Below are 22,284 nucleotides of genomic sequence, written 5' to 3' on the forward strand. Positions count from 1 at the left end.
TGAACCAATACAACAGTTTGGCTCTTTGGAAAAGAGAAATCCCACCCTTACCCCTGCTTCCCCTCCCACCCGCTTAGTTTATCCCTCTCTTGCTTTGGCTTTGGTGCTTGTCTGACTATTTGCTGAGTGTGCTCTACTTGCTAACCTGGCAAGGTAATGGGGAAGATTTCCATCTTTGAGGAGTGATGAGCTCTCAGGTCAGTAAATTTTTGTTAGCATCAGCTTTTGCATTGTTAAAGACTTTGAGAATGTCACTAGAGGAATGAATCAATGCTAAGGTAATATTACTGTGGAATTATTTTTTTTGTGTAAACATACATGGCAAAAACATGATATCCTCAGCATGGTTAGAAGTTGATAGAAAACTTTTTTTTTTTTTTTTAAGCTCTGTAGAACCCTTAGGATTCTCCCCAAAAGATGTAAACTCGAAGAGCTGTGGGTGACCTACACACCTTATTTCTGCAGTGACTGATTACACCATTGCTTATTGATGAATGGTGTAACTTGGATTGACACAAATTTTGGGTGGAGATTATATGTAGGTAAATGTGTCTTTGCTGACCAAACCTGTAACTGCCAAGCTTTTTATTTTACTTTATTTTTTTTAAGGATGACATGGTAGTGCCAGAAACCCTCAAACTTTCAGCATCTATGAGACGTCATACTGTGGTACAAAGGATTTAGAATGTTGCCTTTGTACCAATGATTCATTTGAAATAGATGCTTGCATTAAGTCTTAGTTCAGATAGTCAACTTAGTAGGAAGAGGGCAATCTAACAAAATGAATGCTATTTGATTTGTCTTGAGAAATGTCAAACTCTTTTTGACAACTCAGTAAGACAGCAATAACCATAAATACGTAATGTTTGCCACTTGTTCTAAATGTACATTGCCAGTGTAACATTTGCTTGCTCTCTGCTTATGCATAGTTTATTTTGAAAGGAAATAACTAGATCTTGGAGGAAATTTAGCCATGTTTCAAACTGTAGAAACCACTATTGTAACTGAATTAACAGTAGAATGGCTCTTTGTCATGCTTGGTTTGCTGCTAAGTTATCAGCTACCTGCTAGTCAGTCGATGACCAAGAGTTTGACTGTATTTTTCTGATTTTGTTTGTTCACACCACTGTGCATCACCATCAAAAGTCAGGTCCCACGTCCCCTTCGCTGTAAACATAAACAAATTCTACATAAGGGAAGAAGGGCTAGACCTTGCAGAAGTGCATGTTGGTGGTAACAATTCCAAATACCAGAAGCACTGCCACGAATGCTTCTGTAGCAAATATGTTCCCCTCTTCCCTTAGCTCTGCTGTGACCCAGCTGTACCAAAATGACCAGAAGTTAGGTGTGCTCAGAAGCCACACTAGAAGCCTATTCCACTGTTTCCTTGTCTTGTGGAAGCAAGTAAGAGCTCATAGCTAATAGATAGGGAAGAAAAATGGAAGAAGTTGATCACAAACCTGTCAGTTTAATAGTTTACTGGAAGAAATGTTGGGGGTTGTCTGTTGAGAAATGCACTAATCCCTTGACACTGCCTGCATATAGAAGAGTTGTGTTTTGTAAGAGGTGTTTCTGTATTGCTTACATTTGTGAGGACCTGGGAAATATACATCTTCCCATGCACTCTCAGAATGGATAAAAGTCCCCTCTCGAAGCTAAAAATTATGCTTACAGCTTTAGTTCCTTTACGAGAGAATAATTTGACTGCTCCTTTGCTTTCAGCCTTAACGCAGCACCTACTCCAGCTTGTGGCAGCGTTAGCAACTTGAAAGGCACACCGGTGGCTACTCCCTGTACTCCTCGGCGTCTGAGTTTGGCCGAATCCTTCACAAACCTGCGGGAATCCACGACAACAATGAGCACATCTCTGGGGCTGGTGTGGCTGCTGAAGGAAAGGGGCATCTCAGCAGCAGTGTACAATCCGCAGAGCTGGGACAGAGCCAGCAAAGGCGCCCTCCTGAACACATATTCCCCTAAGATGGCAATCATTCCTTCCACTCCACCAAACTCACCTATGCAGACACCTTCTTCTTCCCCTCCGTCTTTTGAGTTCAAGTGCACCAGCCCACCTTATGACAACTTCTTGGCTTCGAAGCCTGCTAGTTCCATCTTGAAGGAGGTGAGGAATAAAAAGAACATCAGGAACAGTGAGAGTCAGACTGACGTGTCTGTTTCCAACCTTAATCTTGTGGACAAGGTCAGGAGGTTTGGTATTGCCAAAGTTGTGAGTTCAGGGCAAGTGCCAGCTCCTCCTTTATCTGATGACCAGGGACCTCTTGTCTGTGGAGCACAAGGACCAGGGAGGGCACTTGTTCCTGGAGGCCTGGCACCAGACACTCTCCCGCTGGGCTGCCCTGCTGTGACCAGTGCCATTGGGGGCATCCAGCTGAACACTGGCATCCGAAGGAACCGGAGTTTCCCCACCATGGTGGGTTCCAGCATGCAGATGAAAGGCCCGACATCCCTCACCTCCGGGATCCTCATGGGAACCAAGCTCCCAAAGCAAACTAGCTTACGATGAAGGACTTTTATTTTTACAGCTAGTCTTTTTAAATGGAAATACTCAGATTCTTTCTCCAGTCCTCTTTTCCTCTCCCCACCTCCCCTTCATTGCCTCTTGAGTTTGACAAATCAACTTCGTGCCTAATGGGAGAAATGTGTAAACTTTGTATAAAGGTGTAAATATGTACCGGTTCCGTTGTAACTAATTGAATTATTTTACTGTTCGATTGAGTGCAAAAGGCTCTACGTTATGATTGCAGTATTAGGGTTAACTTGCTAACCTTTTGAAAAGGTTTTGTTTTTTTAAGATGCACTGAAAAAAAACAACAAGTACAAAAGAACATAACCAAGATAACTTGACTAGGAAAAACATGAATTTTGTAGCTAGCCTAACTTGAGTTGAAGGTGCATGGGAAGCTGTTGAGTATGTTATGTGAGAACTCGCATTTCATCACTTGAAGCATGGGAGCATTTATGCTTTGATAAAGCACTCAGTTTAACACTTGATAGTTTTGATTTTGCTTTTGTAAATGAGTTGAGCTGAGTTATTGGAGTGCCTGGCTGTTATGCCTGAATGGATGAAACTTTATTCTTTTTCTGTTCTGTATTCTCCTCCTCTTCAATACGATAAACTTGAACTAATACTGTGTAGAGGTCAGCAGGCCTACTGGGTACCTGGAATATTGACATATTTCTACCACTGCTGTCTCATTTGGCATGCTTACGTTCTGTGTGACTTAGTAGCTTTTGTTTTTCAATGCTGCACTGGGTTGTGGAAGGGGAAAATGCTTTACTATGTGTTGCTGCCACTGAAACACGCCTTGTCAGTGCGCCCAAAGAACAGTTTTCACAACTCATGAGGTAAACATGGCTCTGACTTCCTAGAAGTTGGAGTTGCGGAATAGATTGACAGATAAGAATGTTATATGAGAACATGTAGCAAAACCAGTGTTAGGAAAAGGTGCGTCCTTGGAACCTAAGCAGAGAACCACATAAACATTTAGTAATGGAATGGTGCAAGCTGGGAAATGCACCTTGCAGTCAATAAGCTGATCTTCAGGTTTTGTGCCCTCAGAGGACCATGGTCTTATAAGCAGAGTGAGAATATTTCTTGCCCAGTTTCTGTTTTTTTTCGAAGAAACCTTTTTATTCCAGATTTTGACCCTTGCAGAGGTAAAAGTATGTGAAACAATTGATTCTGCAGTGGATTTAAATTGGAAAAACAAAACAAAACAACAACAACAACAAAAACCCCACTTCCCAATGCCAAACCTGTAACTTCAGTTAAGAAACTAAAGACATCACCCACCATTGAGTTGTGGCCAGACAGTCCTAATCTGACTTGCAGTTTTCTTGCCTGTTTCTCCCAAACCTCTGCTGGGTGCTTGTAGAGGGAATTGAAAGGAATGGGAGCGGACTGGAGGGAGCTTGTTTCTACAGCTGAGCAGAGCCCCGGTGTTCTTTTTGAAACAGGTGGGGGGAAAGGAGTCCGTAGGGCTGTGAGCATCTGTTTCTTTTTGTGGCAGTTCCAGTGCCATCTAAACCAAGCTCCCTGCTTGTTGCCACCGTAATCACACTTTGTGTCATTGCCGTGAATTGAATTTGTACCAGACTGTTACTAAATTATTAGCACTGTTAATTTCTTGTACAAATGAAGCTCTTTTAGTCTTTGTGATGAGAGGTAGGTGATTTTTTTTTGTTTTGTTTTTGTTTTTTGAATGAAATAGTTATTGCAGTAGTGTTATGGACACTAAGGATATTTTTTTGAGAAAGAAAAAACACATCGGTCAGTTACTGCATGTGTTTGGAGACTTATATTTATTCTATGAACTAAAAATGTTTTAGTAAAATGTCATCAGCTCTCTTTGCTGTTGTATGTGTGCACTTATTGCAAGTAAATTTAAGTACCTTTTTATTTGAATGTATCTTAAAACAGTAGATAGAATAACAGTTGATTCTGGAGGATCACGAACTCAATGGACCATTTTATATACCCAGAGGAAGAAAGCAATACTGTTTGAGAACTTCAATTGTAGAAACTAATCATGCAACTGGGAAGCATTATTCAGCCTTTAAATAAGCAGTCAGAGCTGTCGGCCCACCAGAGAAAGGAATTGTACCACATCAGAAAGATAAAATTTAAATTTTCTTCACTAATATCAATAAAATAACAAAAAATAATAATAATTGCATTGTTGTGCATTATTCAGCTCTTTGCTGTTCTCTTACAGTGATAAATATCCCACCTTCTTCTCCTGCTTTCATCTCACAGTCAAAGCAAAAGGAAGCGGCTATCACTGTTTGGTTTTTAAGTTCCTAATTATAGAAATGGCTGAAAAGTTCTGAGACTGGGAGACTGCCAGAACTGATGAAGATCAGGTCAAAACAAAAACCAGTGACCTAAGTGCTTTTTGTTTCTATTAGAATTCCAAGAAAGCACAACTAGACATTATGTGGCTTGTGCATATTAACTGGGAGAAGGATGTGAAATCTTCTACTTAAGATGATGGAAAAAAAACACAGTGATAGTGCAGGGTGGGGCTCTGGGCAGCCTGGTCTGGTGGCTGGTGACCCTGCACAAAGCAGGGGGGTTGAAACTCGATGATCATTGTGGTCCTTTTCAACCCAGACCATTCTGTGATAAGCGCGGTGATGGCTAAGGAGGACTTGGCCAGGTTCTGCTGTTAGACGTGGCGCTGTCCTTGGTGCTGAGGGAGAAGCATCTCACTGAGTGAACTGGCAGGTGATGTGAAAGGAAGGGCTGCCTTGTGGTTGCATAGTTGCTTTCAAATGATTGATCAGAGCTCTTGCAGCGTCCTCGTCCACACACGGCTCTCGCTTTGCCTCCCTGCCTGATCCCCTTTCACGTCTCTCTCAGGCACTGTTGCTTTTTGCAGGGCTGTGCAGGTGCTGTGGCTCCCTGGTGACAGCTGGGACCCTGGGTGAGCCCTGTATCTCTATAGGGATTCTCTACAGGGAAGCATATTTTTTGGGGGTGCTGCCTTTTCTACATCTTGTCTCCCTCCAAAATGTATAGCTTTTATTTATTTTTTTTTCCCTAACTCATGTCTACTGGCGCAAATGGCGGCTTCTGCAGTGACCTAAATCTCTGACTTCAGAAAGAACAAATACATGGGGGTGGCTGCTTGTGTCGTATCATTATTTTCTGACTTTTTACCTGGATACAGGACAGTTCTGCTTCATGGATTTGTCTCCCAGTGACTGCAGTGGATTCTGCAGGGTATGAGGTATACAGAACACCACCCAGTTTCTGCTTCTGTAAACAGTGCTGGTAATTGGAAGGTTTCCTGGTTTCTCACCTCAGGACACCAAATTATGCCAAGAGGTAATGAAGACTGCATGAACCACCTGAAAGCTCAGCCCATCTATTTAATGTGCGTAGGTAATTTCAAAGCAGAACAGAACTACAGCATAAGCTAAGCCTTAGAAAGCCAAATGGCTTAAGAATTGCTGCCTCTGCTCAGCAGTGTTCCTTCTCTTTGCAATATCCAAATATCTCAGAAACTTCACTAGATACATCTTTGCTTCGCCACAGCCAAAAACATGATTGTGCACCTTGGGAGGCTGGGAGGTAAGAGGAGGCTGTTTGCTGAGAATTGATGGAGACAGGGCTGTGGGCATGAGAGGTGTTCTTTGGGGAATGTGAGTGATATTTCAGCCTTGTGGGGTTCATTTCTCCTCTCTTGTATGTTCCCAAAGCACTGGATACATAACACAGTGGTGCACAGATTGAATGCTAGTCCTCAGCTTCCCGAATGCTTTTGTTATCAGCTCCCCACATTGTATCCAAAAATCCAACACTGCAATGAGCTGTAAGCTGCACCCTGCTGGTACGGGCAGGACATGATGGCTACAGCTGCATTTGTGCTGAGGGCTCACTGCTGCCCAGCTGTGTGTGCTCTGACATCTCACTGCCCTGCTCAGCCCTCCGGTTCCTCACAACAAGACAAATGAGTGCACTGAGCAGCAAGAAAATAAGAGCTGAAAGTTACCTGAGCTGTAACACAGGCAGTGAGCTTTTATGTGAGGATAGCACACATTGAGGAAATCAATAATGTTTGTATTTAAAAGATTATAGAGATTTTTGACCCGTTGGACAAAGCTTCAAGCTATGCTTCTGAATTCAACTGCTGCTCCATTGACACAAGCATTTAGGAAAGATTAAAGCTCTAACAAGCTGACAGCCAGATTTTTGCTCCTCAAGAGGAATTTAATGAACTCAGGGGATACAAAAATCAAAGAGAAGCCTTTCACCACTTTGCTAGGACGTTGCATTTCTCCTGGTGTGTGAATTCCTGCATGGACAGGGAGAAGGAGTGCCTGTTTTTGGCTCAGGGCTGGAGCTGGGCCCTGCAGTGCTCCCATTGCTGCAGTAAGGATGGAGGATGGGGGCTGCTGAGTCTCACCTCGGCTGCCCCTTTCATTCAGCTTCTTTTCACCCCTGAGCAGGCAGGGCCCCAGGCTCTCCCCTGTTCATTTACATGGAGCTTGCAGTGAGCTGCTCTGCTCACAGTTACTTGCCTGGCACCTGTTTGGAAACGTAATTGATAAAGCTGCAGGAGAACTAATTAAATCAAACCCACGGAGAAGGCAAACTAACTTTAAATGCAAAAAGTTATTGGTTTGCTATTCAGCCAGTATTCATTTAGCCTCTATGCAAAGCGTGCTTTCCTTTGGATGTTATGTCTCAGTGCTCAGTGTGTGACCCCCCATTCACCTGCACTGAGTGTCTGAAGCCCTCAGCTGAGAGACAGAAAAGAAAAAGAAGAAAGGAAATGACCACTCCAGCAAGGACCCAAAAAGAGAAATACCACTGAGCACTCACAGGGGGATCCTAAGGATCTGGGCTGGGGCAGCACATCGAGGTCAAGGAGGGGAGGTGCAGCTTTTTAGGAAGACTTTACAACGTCATTACCTCCTGTATGTCATTAGTCTCCATTTGGATGCCAGGTGAGTCACCACAGGTCCCTTTATTCCCCATGTCTGCCTTACACCCTGATGCAGCATAACCATTCAAACAGGACAGTGTCTGAAAAATGAGATGGGGTTTCTCAGAAGCTGTCCAGCACCCAGGCAATGTGCTTCCTTACAGCCATCGTGCTGCTGGTTGGCTGGTAAGAAAAATAGAACACTGCTCTCCTATCTGCTTACACAACCAAACTTGCAGTGGTCTAAGAGCAGTATAAGAGGCAATGTTGCTAATGCTTTGGCAGGGGTGGAAGCATTGTTTTATACACGGAATTTGCTCACCTGCTGGGGATGGAGAAGGTGGTGTCTTTTGAAATGGAGAGGAATGGCATGAAATGTCTTTATTGCTCCATTCTCCTGCCTGTAGGAAATGAGACAGAAAAAAAAGGGAGGAGGAGGGGTTTGTTTGTTTCCTAACGATATTCAAGGTGTTTGGAGAGGAGCTGAGAAAAGCCAGATGAAGAAGCTTGGCAAGGGGCTGTCTGGAAGGACTATGAGGGGAGGAAAAATGTGTGTCAGAAAGCAGTTTTGTGCTTTCAAGCTGAGATCCACAGAAAGGGGAGAATTCTCTGCTACCACTTGTTGAAGCGTCTCTTACACTGCAGGTCTTTGCAGTACTGTCTGCTCCCTCAGTTTCAGCAAAGAGCAGCTCCTCAAAATGTGATCACTTCTGCTGTGCTCAGTGCCTCTCACCAGCACCCCTTTCTAACAGCCTGATGTGATCTGATGGCTCCCATACCTTGCCCCCTCAGGGTCACCCTCTGCACAGCTGTCTGTGCCCCTCCCCGAATGAAGGCCTAGCTCACCACACAGCAGGGAATGTTCTTTTTATTCCATGATTTGCAGCTGTCAGCAGAACTTTCACATTTAGTCCCCAACATAAAATAAACATACCATGGAGGAGAAACATGTTGGTGTCATTCCTCTTTTCCTTCTCCCTTTAGCCCTGGTGTGTATAGACTACAACCACTCAACTCTGCACAGCTGGGGTCAGTGTGAGGATAGCAGGTCTTTTCTGGCAGTACTGTGCTGCTGTGTTGGTGTTCAGACAAATTCTCCTTAGAGTGTTCACAGCTACTGCAAATGTCACAAGATATCCCTAAGAAGTGGCTCATTTGTCTGAGTACATCACACCTGGAATATAATACATAGCAGAATGAAGGCGTTCTCCTGCCTCTCTGTGTAGTGAGATACCCAGCGACATGTGGCGAGGAGGATGAGAAGGGGTAAGTGAAATCATTTTAATATAATATCGGTGTATGAGAAACCACAAAAGAAAGAAAACATTTCTTTTTCCTGGAAAATTCTGCATGTGTATATATTGCATTGTCTTACAGACAAATTTACATCAAATACATGATATATTTTAAAACACTGATTCGAAGAGGACAACAGATTAATTTTTCTCTTTCTGTACAGACATGGGAGTGTGATTTCTTTCCTGTTGCTATTGTTTGCTGTTCTTTAGGAGGAGTATTCGTATTCCTCAGCACTGCGGCGGCCAAAATCCATCCAGCCCATGTAGTCTCTGTCATTTATCCTGTGCGTGGGATCAATGCTCTGTACCCTGTTTCCTAGGACAGAGAACCTCCCAGTGGAACCTACAGGAAAAGAGCGTGTGAGAGGAGAAAGTAAGTAGACTTTTCACATTTCCTAAATGTTCATGGTACTTTTCACTGTGGGATGGGATGCTGATCTTTGACCTTGCTTCAGCCTTTCACCCAGCCCTGTTTAGGGCATCAAGGAGATCTAAATTATTTGTGGGGAGAATCATTTTGATAATAATGATAAGTTTGATATCATCACATTATGTAACTACAATTACAGGGGAAGGTAAATTATTTCTCCCTCTGCTCCGTGAAGAAAGCCAAAATGGACACATGCCAGTAATTAGACTAAGCCTGAGCCTTGTGTGAGGAAGAGGGACAAGTCCGACACAGTAACAGTTAATGAGGAGTGAGGCTTGAAGAATGCTGGAACAGAGCAAAAGGAAAAGGAGACCAAACCTCACAAATCCAAATCTACACGGGTCCTTAGTTTTAGAGGAGCCCTTGGTGACAATGTAATGATTTGTAACAACCGTGACTCATTTAAAGACAAAACCAATGGCATTATTTTGTTAATGGCTGTAAAGAGATACAGAGGTAAAAGTACCATAGAACGAAACCAAACGTGCTTTAGGCATTTTAAATAAGATAGTAGAAAAGAAAACAATAACAACAAAAAACAACGATGAACTGTGAAAATATGTTTGTCTGCCATTAAATTCTCAATACTGTTAGACCTCTGAAATTCACATACGTAGCTCAAAGTACAAAATTATGTTGATGAGAAAGGTTTTCTGGCACTGGAGCTAGGACAGTGCAAAACCATCACTTGGATCTTGCAGCCTGCAGTCACCTGAGGGCTGTTAGCACTCCCCTGGTGCTATTCTGGTCTGGCCTAGCAAGGGCTCCTTAGAGGACAGCAAATTGCATGTGTCACTGACTTGTCAGCCACATTTCTCAATGACGTGGTGCCAGATTTATGCTGAAAGCCTGTAGATGAAGTAAAGTGAAAGCTAGGGGTTACAACTAGCCTAAGAAATTCCCTAGGAGCACCTTAATTACTTTCCCTTAAATAACCACTGATGTCCCTGTGGATACTTCAGCATCAACATACACTGAACAGCTTCAGAACTGCAGCAGTCTGGCTACAAGGCTGCCATCTAGCCCTACCCTCCTGGGAGAATTTAACTCCCACTGTCCAAAATAAGCTTTCCTATTAACCACAAGAGCAAAGGCCATCACTGCTGACTGCTAATGCTAGTAAATGCCCAGCCTCCCCATCCTCTCAGATGGAATTTTCTAGTGTGTGTTCAGACAAGCTAAAATAGCAGATGTAAATGTCCTGCAGAGATTTCTGAAGCGCTGCCCTGAACTTTCATATTAAATAAGAATATAATTGGGTTTTTCTTACGGAAAAGCAGTTGATTGGCACTGATATAAATTAATACTGCTTTGTTGTATTGACTCTCTTCTGTACCAGCAAGTACATCTGCACACTGGTGCCCAGCTAGCTCAGTCATGCTACAAGAATTCCATCCTCCTCTCAAGAGTCATTTTGTAGGGTTAAAAATTCATACTTATGAATGTGTATGCAGGCAATTCTCCTAAACACTTACCAAAAATACATCCTAAGTCTCAACCCTTTTCCTCACCTCACCTGGTTAAGCTATTTGGAAACATCAGGTAGATAATGGAAGGGAATGTTGTAGCTACACAGGAGAAAGGAAAGGAAGACCTTGTAGACTTTTGCCTGCCTTGTAGACTCTTCCAGCAGGATTCCTTAATGTAATGCTGTGAGAATTCATAGTGTGAGGAGAAGTCCCTCCAAATACATCAAAAGTGTTTTACTGTTGTTTCTGATTCAACCCTCCTCTGCATACAGGGGTGAATGTGTGCATCAGCATGCGTAATGCATAAAATGCAGGTGCCATCTCTTTATTGCAACCACCAAAAATAAAGCTGGGATGCTGCCTGGCAAAGAGCTCAGCAGTGAGGCTATGGAGAGAGGAGTAAATGTTGTGCATTATGATTGTGTGGAGAGACAGGAGAGGAGAAGGCTCTCAATTATCAAGCAAATTTCATCCTAAACAAACTTCAGGGCTGGGAGTCAATTAATTTGTCACTCCCTGTATGTCCAAGTAATCCTAACTTCTAATGCAATCTCTTTACCAGGGGATAAATGAGAGAAGCTACTGCAAGCAAACAAGATCTGCATAACCTCAAAAGCCATACTGTGCTTTTTTCTTGAGGTTTGCAGTTACGTTCCTCCCTTGGTGGCCAGAGCAATTACATTGCCCATGGTGTAACTCATTTCAAATAGGTAACAACTGTTTGCTCAAGCAATTAATAAATCACACGATAAAGGTGAAGCCTTGTGATTCCAGTACTCTCCTGGAGCTTCACGATCCCATTACTGAATGCTGGGGAGGCTTTAATTAATTGCAAGATTCTGTCCCAAGGCAACTGCTATGTAACAATAGCTTTGGGGTTGGTTTTTTTCCTTTTAGTTCTACAGTAAGTGGGAAAGGAAATGGTCTCTACTTCGGGAATAGCCAGACAAAATCTATTTCCTATCTCCTATAGGAATGCAGGAGTTAGTGCTAGATGATGGCAGGATTAGTATGTGGAAAAGCCGTGCCACAGAGGCAGCAGACGAGCAGTACCTTTCCGGGCTTGCTGCAGGTACTTGGCCAGCAGCGCACCGATAGCCGCCCTCTGCTCGAAGCTGCCATCCAGCCGCGGGGCGGGTTTCAGCGGCCCCGCCGAGGAGGGTGAGCGGTTGTGCCGGTGGGGCTCTGTCAGGCTCTGCTGGAGCTCAGCAGCCAGCGGGCTGCCATCGTGTGAGCCCGCGGGCTGCTGGCCGAAGGAGCTCACCGACAGCGCAGCAAGGAGCACGCAGATGCAGATACCGCCGTACATCGCTGGGGAGAGAAAAGGCACGTCAGGGGGTCGGAAAGATGGAGCACACTGAGCGTCATCCCCCAGCCCCGTCTTCTTCGGAGGCGCTGCGTTCTGAGGAAACTTTGTTCTTTTAATGCAGTTTAATGCTGTGGGATCTGTTCTCATCTAGAAGGTACGCGTGACTATTAGCTATCTGTTGGGAAGAGGAGGTAACACCACAGCGAACTGGTTTTATCTCTCCTCGAGTATGTGCTATGTCTCCCTTACGTGGTTCTTTTCTGTTTTGGAAGCTGCATTCCAGTAATAACTAAAGGAAACCTACGCAGCTCTGCAAAAACTCGCAGGGTCCGGGCAGCCACGTGCATTGCTGCTGTACTGCAATCTGCTGCTATCACAGATACCCAATTCTGACACGTCCAGCAAAGAGCGTTTACTCCCCCACCCCTCCTTGGTCTGAAATTGAGCCCTGAAGAAGCTGTCTTGTACAAGAGGAGAAGGAATAAAGCTGTGTTACCCCCAAAATCTCACCCCACCCCATCACCTGATTTAAGAGGGCAAGCAACGATGTGCACCGGAACTGTGCAAACCACAATTCAAACAAAACGATTTTTTGCCACCTCCGTAAAGAAACAACGATCGGATGAAACAACCCAGAGGGAAGCGGCACAGTTTGAGCACAGCATCTGAAATAGCACTTCTGGAAACGGGGCTAAGAGGAGAAACGACGCACCCGGCAGGAGGGCAACTTCCCGTCATAAAGACGCGTGAATTATCCCGCGTATGTGAAACCCAGCACCGAGCATCACCTTTTCACTTCGGAAGAAGGGAAAACGAAGTTCGTCCGCCCGCTCGCAACGCACAGAAGCGAAGGGCACCTGTCCTTCCCGCGGCTGCTCCCGCACCGCCCAAGTGCCTCTCCCTACCTTTCTCCTTCCCTTCCTTCCCCGAGGCCGGAGTGAAGAGGACCACGGAAAGCCGCCGTGCGTCCAAGCGGGATGTCGGGGGCTGCTCCGCCGCGGCCCCTTAAATAGCGGCGGCGGTGTTTGCACAGCTTTGACGCAGCGGCGGCCGCGGCCGGGCTCCGCCTCGGGGGGAGCGGGGCTCCCTCTCTCCCTCCCGCCCCGCCTCCCGCCTGGATGCGAAGTTCGGACGGGGAGGGCGGCGCGCAGTCGGGCTTGCTTATAAGACTCCGCTGCTCTCCCGGGGCCACGTGTGCCGGGCTGGCGCTGCGGTGTCCGCGGGGAGAAGGGGCTCCCGCACAGGGAACGGCCTTTCCGCCCCACTTCGTTCCCCCTGCGCGCTGTGCCGCCCGGCTGTGCCCCCTGCCCCGTCCCTGCCCGCCGCCGGTCTCGGCTCGAGGGTCTCCGCTGCTCTTCGAGCGGCTGTCGGCAGAGGGCGGCGGGGTTCCGCCTGGGGCTGCCCAGCGCTGCTCCGCAGACCCGAGTATCCCACGGCCCCTTAAAGCGGCCCGACGGCTCCCGAGCTGATGGATGGGGCGCGGGGAGGGATGGCAGAGAGAGTGTTGAAGGGGATGGTGCTGTGCAAGCGTTCTCGCCACGTTTCAGCCTCTAACCAGGGGCTTGGTCCCTGAAAAGGAGGGCAGAACTGAGCAGCAGGGCTGATTGTCGTCACAGAATCACATGTATCGGAAGGGGACTCTGGAGTTCGCCTAGTCCGACCCCCTGCTACAGCAGTCCCTCTGTGGTAGGCTGTGTGGGGGAGTGTCCAGGCAGGTCTTGAATATCTCCAGAGGAGACTCTACAACCTCTCTAGGCAGCCTGTTCAGTGCTCTTCAGCTGCACAGTAAAGAAGTTCTTCCTCATGTCCTTGTGGAATTTCTGTGTTCCAGTTTGTGCCCATTGCTCCTTGTTCTGTTGCTTCATACCACTGAAAAAAAGCCTGGCCCCATCCACTGACTCCAGCCCATCAGGTATTTATGAGCACTGACAAGATCCCCTCTCAGCCTTCTCTCCTCCGTGCTGACCAACCCCTGGTTCCTCAGCCTTTCCTCATAAGGGTGATGCTCCAGTCATCTCTGTGGCCCTCATCTCCCACATCAGATAGCGTTAGGTGACGTTTCCATCCCTGAGGCAGTTAGAAAAAAAAGAGCAAATCCCAAATCTCCTTTGAGAACAGGAAATTAAGTTGAAAGCTCATGTTCCTGGGAAGGAACAACACTGAAACTGTTCCAGCAGTACCCATCCAAAAAACAGTTTAATGGCTGCCTCTCTCTGGGTAAAGAAGAAAATCCAACCAAACAACCACACAAAGCAAAGCAAAACAAAACAACCCACAAAACCGGCATTTCTGATAACTCAGATTCACTCTTAGTGGAAAAGATGCTCACGGCTCTTAGACCATTAAATAGTCAACAGCGAATTGAGCCATAGGAGCCTGGGAAAAGTATCACCATCTTTCTGGGAAAGGTGCAGTTGCAATAACAGTTCTGGTAGAGTCATGTCAAGCCTTTGTGAAATGCACTGGAGATAATGAGTTCCCAAGGGGACAGCCCAGAGCTTAATAGAAGGGAAATACAGAGCACTTGCTAATATATGCATATGCATAATTCATGTCAGAGAGGTATAAATATAAAAGCAGCCACTTAAGCCAACATATTTGTCTGGTTGAACAAACACATGCTATAGGAGTTCATTTACGTTCAGCTTATTTTGAATATCGGTTCTGTTCTTATCTAGCCAGTGTAGTGAATGAAGAAAACTACTGAGGCTACAGAGTGACATTATTAAAGTCAGCAGTAGTGCATTGTTTGTAAATCTGAATGTACGCTGAATTTTCCTCACTAAGTTCCTTAACACTAATACACATCGTCCTTGGAGATACCTTTCTGATCTACTGGCATTTTCTTTGGTGGAAGATGTTTGTAGCTGTTTGATGTTGCATTCAGTAAGGACTATCCAGTCCTTACTGAATAGTTATTAATTATTGGCCTTTTAGTTTTACTTTGGGCAGAGATAAGAGAAGTGAAAGCCTGTTCATTTTCAGTAATAGACAACAGGACTCTGATACGAGTTCCCTGAAGAAACTTAGGCTGCGTATAACAATTCCAATAGGTAGCACTGGAGTTTCTTTATCCTTTGCTCCATTGCAACCAAAGTATCTCTGCTTTCCATTGTTTTCTGTGTGTTCCTGCCAAAGTTTTTCTCCCTTGCAGCAGAGGTAGCCAAAGTGTGTGGCTGAACATTTGTTTTATGTTGTTCCAGCACAAAGCTCTGTGCTGGCCTTGAACTGAGAAGACAGCATGAGGTATGAGGGGTACACACATCATTTCTTGTGTCTGTTCTGTGTGGAGATGACTGGTGCCCATAGCAGAGTGCAGCAGGGCATTGTGAGCACTAACACTTCATTCTTTCTCTGCTGTGAGATGGAGCAGAGCTGATCTGTGTGTCAGAGAGACAAGGTGCTTGGAGTCGTTCTGCTCTTTCCTACAGCAGTAAGCGTGCATGTGCTGTGCAATACTTTGTTTCTATCAATATGCGTGTGACTTTTGTCTCTAATACANGACAAGGTGCTTGGAGTCGTTCTGCTCTTTCCTACAGCAGTAAGCGTGCATGTGCTGTGCAATACTTTGTTTCTATCAATATGCGTGTGACTTTTTTCTTGGCAATATCACATGCGGTTTGCAAACAGTGTGGTTATGACATCTACGTTTGATGCCCTTTCTTCCCAGCCAAAATTAAAACATACATATGGACGTTACTCACTTTGCATTGTTGCGTGGCTTTGGGTTCCATGCAGTATTAAATGAGGAGCTGCATACTGCCAAGTGTGAGTACACTGGGAATGTAGAGTAGCAACTGAAAGAACTGGGGGTGTTTAGTCTGGGGAAGAGGAGGCTGAGTGTAGATCTTACTGCTCTCTTCAAATACCTGAAAGGTGCTTACAGCGAGAGTGGAGCTGGTCTCTTCTCACTGCTGAAAGTGACAGAATGAGGGAAAATGGCCTCAAGTTGCTCCAGGGCAGATTTAGGTTGGATATCAGGAAACACTTCTTTACAGAAAGGGTTGTTAAGCACTGGAATAGGCTCCCCAGGGAGGTGGTTGAGTCAGCATCCCTGGATGTGTTTAAAAACTGTTTGGATGTGATGCTCAGGGACATGATTGAGCAGAGAGTTGTTAGTTAGGTTAGTATGGTTTTGTTGTGGTTGAACTTGATGATGGTTAAGTAAGAGGAAAATCCTATTTCCCAGGAGTAGAGTTGGGTTGATTAGGAAATCAGATTTCAACTTGTGTCTGATGCAGCTCAGACACCTGATATGGAAACTCCCCACAGATCAACTGGAAAACTTACTTGTGTAACATTTCCAAAGATGGTTCCCTGCTGTTTCAAGAGTAAACAGTAATGTGGAACAGAGAAAACTGCAGAATTGCTTCTAGGAAACCACCTAATCCCAAATTGCTTGGTTTCTGTAAATATTTATTTTTTCCCTCTGAAAGACCAAATTGATCTTATGTGGAAGTTGAGCTATCATCTATTTCGTGTATCTGACCACAAGACAGAGGCTTTTGTGCAAGTAGAAGACCAGAAAAGGAAGTCAAATTAGTAGAGCAAGAAAAAAAGAAGACAAGGTTATGTAACATATTTGTTCCTAATAAATTCTCTGTGATTCCAGCAATACTTTGAGAAGTTTGGTAGAGTTTGAAAAGATGAAGGAAGATGAAGATGATAACACTGATGAGCAGAGAATGCAAGTGCAGTAATTGGACACTTGTGAAGAATGACCATTCTGTTTAACCCTTGCTTTGTGGAATAGTCTGCCGTTTTGTCCTCACCTCTCCTTTTCCTTATTGGCTGTCACATACTTTAGTTATTTTGCCACGTACATTTCGACTAGAAATGAGTGAAAATAAATAATGTGTAACATATTGACATAGAAAAAAGAGGAAAATTGTAACCTATGCTAGCTTAGCCTAAGGCAAATGAATTTATTCACTACAGTGTTCTTCTAATTCCTGCTCCTGTTAGGCATGTGCTCCGGCCTCTGAAAATACAGAAGTTATACAAACTTATGCAAATGTGGTTTGTAGCTTGAGTGGGCCGACACAATTTGAAATACCTCCCTAACACTCTCCTGTGACATTCATGAAAGCCTCTTGTTCTTTGAACTGTTTCTTTTGCTATTTTGAGACCTCAGGGCTGTGATCTCCCAGATTTCATGGCGTTTTTATGTTTAAAATTCAAGATTTTGTTCAGCTCCCCTAACTTACTGTTGCTTTAGATCTGCAAAGCATCTCAGGAGAATCCTTGCCCTTCTTCTGTGCAGAAGTTCTGAGCAGACTTGTATTGTCTGCCATCAATGCAACTGCTGTTTGTGTTCAAGCTAAAATACGTGTTTACAAGTGCTGGAAACTGTTTAATATTATTGGGATTGTTTATTGTTTTAAATAGTTGTACATTAATCCGTAACTAATATTTCTGCAGTCCCACACACTTCAACATACATATTGATTCATTTAATATAAAAATAGAGCCTAGTACACAAAGGACGTAAACGATACTTTTCAAAAGTCTTTTTATTTTTCAGATCTGCTCTCTGCTTTGCCATCTGGATCCAGAGGAAAAGCATCTTTTTTTTCCCTCTGTAGTAACAAACAACAGAATACTGCAGGAGATACTGTTTTCCTCTTTTGTGAAAATGGAATGCCATTCTAAGCAACATTTGTCAAACCATCCAAATCCCCAGGAAGGGAGTTCTGTAGATGGCAGGTATGATGTATCAGCTTCTTGTCTTTCCAAACATCTGCGTGTTTCATCTCTGCTATATCCAGCTCTAGAATTTTAAAGGAGCAAACTGATTTGACACTAGTTAGCCAACGGGGTGTTTCTAGTGTCCTTCAGAAGAAAGGGAGGTTTTCTGCTGGTGTTGTAAGTTGATTGGGTAGCTGGTGTCTTCTTATTTCACTTCTGCTGTGAAATTACACTTTGTAATGTGGGAAGAAACTGAATTAACCTGGATGCAAAGTATGAATTGTTACTCTGAGAAATTCTATTTGAATGGAAATGCCAGAAATGTCCATAGAAGGCATAGAGGTTACACAGCTATTTCCAGAGGCTAGAATGGGGTGAAAAAATACTGTTAGTTTTTCAATAGCAAGCCTAACTGCATTGCAGTAAGCCTGTGGAACTCGTTGTAAGAATGCTGTAAACAAGGTCCTAGGGATTTCCCAGAGGATGCAGTCAGTGTTCTCTGCATTTGACAAGGCTGCTCTTTTACTGATTGCTTGGGAAAATCTCTTAGAAGTACCAGAGGAGCATTACCTTCCAGGCAGCAGAAAACAGGATGAGCAAAACCCATTAACCGGGCAGCTCCGCAGTCTAACTTTTTTGTGGCCTGGTATTTCTGTTCTCAGAATGGCTACGCTATGACCATAGCAACCGAATTACAGACTCTAGGAGATCACATTAATTAAATCTGCTCAGTTTATTCAAAAGCTGAGAAGGAAGAGACAGTTAACTCAGAGCTCCTCTTCAAATGCAACTCAGCTGCCCCTTGGTGACTGAGATTTCCCTTAAATGCAGAAGGAGGGTTTCTAAATTGAGCTAGTTTACTGAATCATTAGGTATAAATGCACTTCTAAGGCACTGGGGATCACGAACTCACATGATAGAAATGAATTATCACCCAGATAGCATAGTTAAGCCTAAGGGGAATAATTATTTGGAAGCAAGCAAATCTTTCTATATTCTGCTCACTGTTAAAAATTGTTTCCAGCTGTTTGTGTCTAATCCAGGGTTTTCTAATAAAAACAAATATTTACTGTATTCAGAGTGGAGTCAGGAATTACTTTATACCAGCTGTTCTGCACACTGCTGTGCCTTCCATGACACATTTAATGAGCCAATTACATTAGTATGTTTTCAGGTTGTCTTCCTAAAATTAACAAGACTAATTAGTGGAATTGTCCTGCATGTTAACAGTGTCAGTGTTCGATAGTACCAATGTATATGTTATTTATCAACTTACTAATGTATTATATTTAGCATGCTCTCAGGGGAAATAAGTAAGCTCTATCAAAAGACTTCTCAGGGTCAGAGCTAATGCAAGGTCCCTGTATTACTGACCTATTATTCCTTACTAATGGAACCAGAATAAAAGCGGTTGGAATGAGATGGCTCTGAGGCTCAGTCTTTCTCTTTTCAAGTGGTAGAGCAAGATTACTGGTGACTTCAGTGATGTAACATGGCAGCTCATTTACTTGCGGTCTACCGTGAGAACCTCATGCAACAGTGAGGTGTGAAGTATGTAAAATGAAGCAGGGGTTACAGAGTCTGCATTTTCTCTCTTCTGTTTAGTATTATGGAAGTGCACACTGCTTCTTTCTGTTTTCTATTATTTCTCTTTTCCATGTACTTCATCTCAGCCTGAAATAAGCCATCTAAACTGAAGGGTGTTGTCTGCCATTTGTGCAGTCAATTAAACAGCTCTATCACTGAGCCAGTGGTTTATGCTTTCAATACAACTTGGTTCCGGGAGGAAGGCAGTAAATATGGGCTGGTATGAAGTGGGCAGGGTGGGTGAGAACTTCCATCTCAAAGCTTAAGCTGAGTGTAGCGGTAAAGGAGTTATAAGACTGGAGATGTAGCTTCAGGGAACAGGTAGGTTCTGCTGGGAGCCAGTTGCTGGAAGTGTCCTGACATAAGAGGGGTAAGAACCTGCTGTGATTTGTTTTAAAAAAAAAAATGGACTTAGTGTCTTGTGGCCTATGTAGAAGCACAGAATCACCAGGGTTGGAAAAGATCTCTGAGGTCATCCAGTCTAACTGTCCACCTACCGCCAATATTTCCCCAGTAAACCACATCCCTTGGTACAACATCTAAATATTGCTTGAACACCTCCAGGTACACTGACTCAACAACCTCCCTGTGCAGCCTGTTCCAATGCCTGACCACTCTTTCAGAGAAGAAATATTTCCTAATGTCCAACCTGAATTTCTCCTGGTGCAACTTGAGGCCATTCCCTCTCAACCTATCGCTGTTACCTGGAGAAGAGGCCGACTCCCAGTACCCACACCACCTTTGTCCTGTCCTTTCCCCACCTGACTGACAGTGGTGGAGGTTGCCTGCATGCTGACGTATGTTCCGTACTCATTCTCACTGTTCACAAGGATACCAGTGTTCCCTGCATGATCCGTCTTAACTGTCTTAAATTTATCAATGCTTTCTTTTTTAAATAGTACTTTAGAAGTTAATTACTGTAAGTGCACAATTAAATTGCAAACAAGTCTCTGCAGATTTATTTTGTATTTGGGTGCTTGCACTTCTATTTTTCTCCATGGAATATGTCAGGTTTTGAATTCCCTCGATAGGAAATCAAGGATCATCATGTGTGCCCGAGCTGTATTTTGTCCTAATTGAGAATCTGAAGCTCACAGGGAGTGTGTAAGCATGAAACAACTAAACTATAGATGTAGTGAAAGTTCCGTTTGCTGTTTGTATGCTCTTTAAGTATTCATATTTCTAAACTGAAAGACCTTTGCTTTTGGTTGAATAAGTCTACAGACATTTGTATTTTTGGTCAGATTCGTGTATTTCAGCAGTTTGGGAGGTTTGGTTTTCTTTTTATCCCCTCTGATGTATTATTTAGGCACAGTGAGACAACATACGAGTTGTTGTGGGTAGAATCCATTGATGATGAACGCAGTGCCTGAGTGCAGAATGCAGAGAGACAGAATTTGCTCCTGAATACAGAAGCAAATTGTATTTTTCAGTATTTAGAGGCAATAGGATCAGCTTTCCATTGAGAGAGGAAAGAGAAACTGGAAACATTCTGTGTGGTGGTCCAAGATGAAGTTAACAGCAAAGTGGGATCTGATGCCTCCTGTACCTGGTTTGTCAGGATAGCAGTAACAACAGTTGTGCAGATCCTTCCTCAACCTGTCTTCATGGCTAGCCATCTACATACCATTTTATGCTTGCTTTAAAAAAATATTTCTAAAATAAATTACATCTAAGATTTGTTCATGCTTTTGTTGAGGACCAAATTGTGCTCCTTCAGAATACAGGCAAATACAAATATTCGATAACACTAAATAATGGTGTGCACAGATGTGAGGATGCACAGGAAGGTTGCAACTAAAATTTGCTTGATGCTATGTTTTCTTTTCAGTCCATGAAATACTCATGGGGCTGAATCTGCCTCATCCTTTCTGTTTTTCATCTCAAGCAGGATATTGATAGATATGTTTTTTCTTTGCCAAAGTGGATTTTCATTTTTACATAGAGTACAAGATATTTCATATTCAAATGCACTGGAAATGTTTATGGAAATGAGAGCTTTGCAAGCCGGTTGCAATTTTACAGTCTGCAGTGTTTGATATTAAATAACTTATTCAAAACAAAAGAATGAATCTTCAAGGGAACTTTACTGCTATTATTACTGTTTTGACCCATTGAGGTCTGCTACTATATGACTAAAATAAGTTAACTTTAAGAATGCTCCAGTGAAGTAGGGGCCTACAACCCATTTGCTCCATTGATGTAAATGCTGGAGCTATGACGCTGATGGTTAAGTGAAAATGGATCTGAAGCTCCTAAATCTTCAAGTTTTTGATCATTTCTGCCTGATTTGGTTTGTCATACTGCTAAAAGCTTACAAGCAGACCTCATCTAAAACCCCACTATAAGTGTTCTTTAACTTGGAGTTGTTTTTAGTGCTGATGAGGTTTTAGCATGATTTCAAGAGACTGCAAACAAACCTTGGATATGTGCAGCAGATATTCTAAAAGAGAATAAGATGTTTGTAGCATGATCCTATTGTCTCTCAAGTTGTTGGAGTAACAGTTTAGGGTTGCAGATAGTGAAAAAGAGATGTTGGTTCTACTTTATGTCTTGTCAGGGATATACTATATAAAGCTATAATACTAGAAGTGTAGGTCAGCAATAGGTTTGTTGTATACTTTTGTACACTTTTAATTGTACCTGATGTTCCATTTGCCTGAGGATGCTAATGGTTGAGGTGGGATGTTTTCTTCCAAGTGCAAGGAAAACAAAAAATGTTGTATTCCAAAGACAGACATATAGACAAGAGAGAGCATTCTCCTAAACATAATAATTCCTCAGCAAGATAGATGCAGTGTAAATAATGTCATACATTCTGCATTTGGTTTAATATTTTGGTCAACAGCATTGTAGGAAATCAATATGGCATTTCATTATGCCATTTCTGGAACAAACTAAAGCATCTGTCCTGGTCAGCTAATTATCTCTAAGACCATACATTGTAAGGCATAACCTCTCATATGCCTTCCTCATAATGTCGCTAAAAGCTGTGTGCTGCAGACACTGTAAAGTCATAGAATATCCCAAATTGGAAGGAACCCACAAGTAT

The 22,284-nt window shown here is 43.5% G+C and overlaps 2 protein-coding genes across 12 annotated transcripts in view; one reads left to right on the top strand and one right to left on the bottom strand.

The window, feature by feature from the left end:
• Positions 1 to 4,366, top strand: part of TRAK1 (trafficking kinesin protein 1) — a 121,774-nt gene extending 117,408 nt beyond the window's left edge. For 8 of the 10 annotated variants that reach the window (XM_015854098.2, XM_015854101.2, XM_015854096.2 and 5 more), the window contains one exon: positions 1,723 to 4,366. In XM_015854098.2, coding sequence (XP_015709584.1) covers positions 1,723 to 2,521 — 799 coding nt within the window. In that variant the 3' untranslated portion in view covers positions 2,522 to 4,366. The other 2 variants (XM_015854105.2, XM_032442399.1) reach the window with 1 other exon arrangement.
• A 3,937-nt stretch (positions 4,367 to 8,303) lies between these two features.
• On the bottom strand, positions 8,304 to 13,047 carry CCK (cholecystokinin). 2 transcript variants are annotated; one of them, XM_015854195.2, is made up of 3 exons: positions 12,863 to 13,047; positions 11,702 to 11,959; positions 8,304 to 9,092 (listed from the first exon to the last, which is right to left on the bottom strand). In XM_015854195.2, the coding sequence occupies exons 2-3, from the start codon at positions 11,955 to 11,957 to the stop codon at positions 8,956 to 8,958; spliced, it is 393 nt and encodes a 130-aa protein (XP_015709681.1). In that variant the 5' UTR covers positions 11,958 to 11,959; positions 12,863 to 13,047; the 3' UTR covers positions 8,304 to 8,955. The 2 variants fall into 2 exon arrangements, with proteins under 2 accessions (XP_015709681.1, XP_015709683.1); XM_015854197.2 differs by lacking the exon at positions 12,863 to 13,047 and having other exon boundaries at positions 11,702 to 11,961.
• Between the last annotated feature and the right edge of the window lie 9,237 nt (positions 13,048 to 22,284).

This window comes from Coturnix japonica, chromosome 2 (genome assembly GCF_001577835.2).
Source record: "Coturnix japonica isolate 7356 chromosome 2, Coturnix japonica 2.1, whole genome shotgun sequence".
Classification (NCBI taxonomy): domain Eukaryota; kingdom Metazoa; phylum Chordata; class Aves; order Galliformes; family Phasianidae; genus Coturnix; species Coturnix japonica.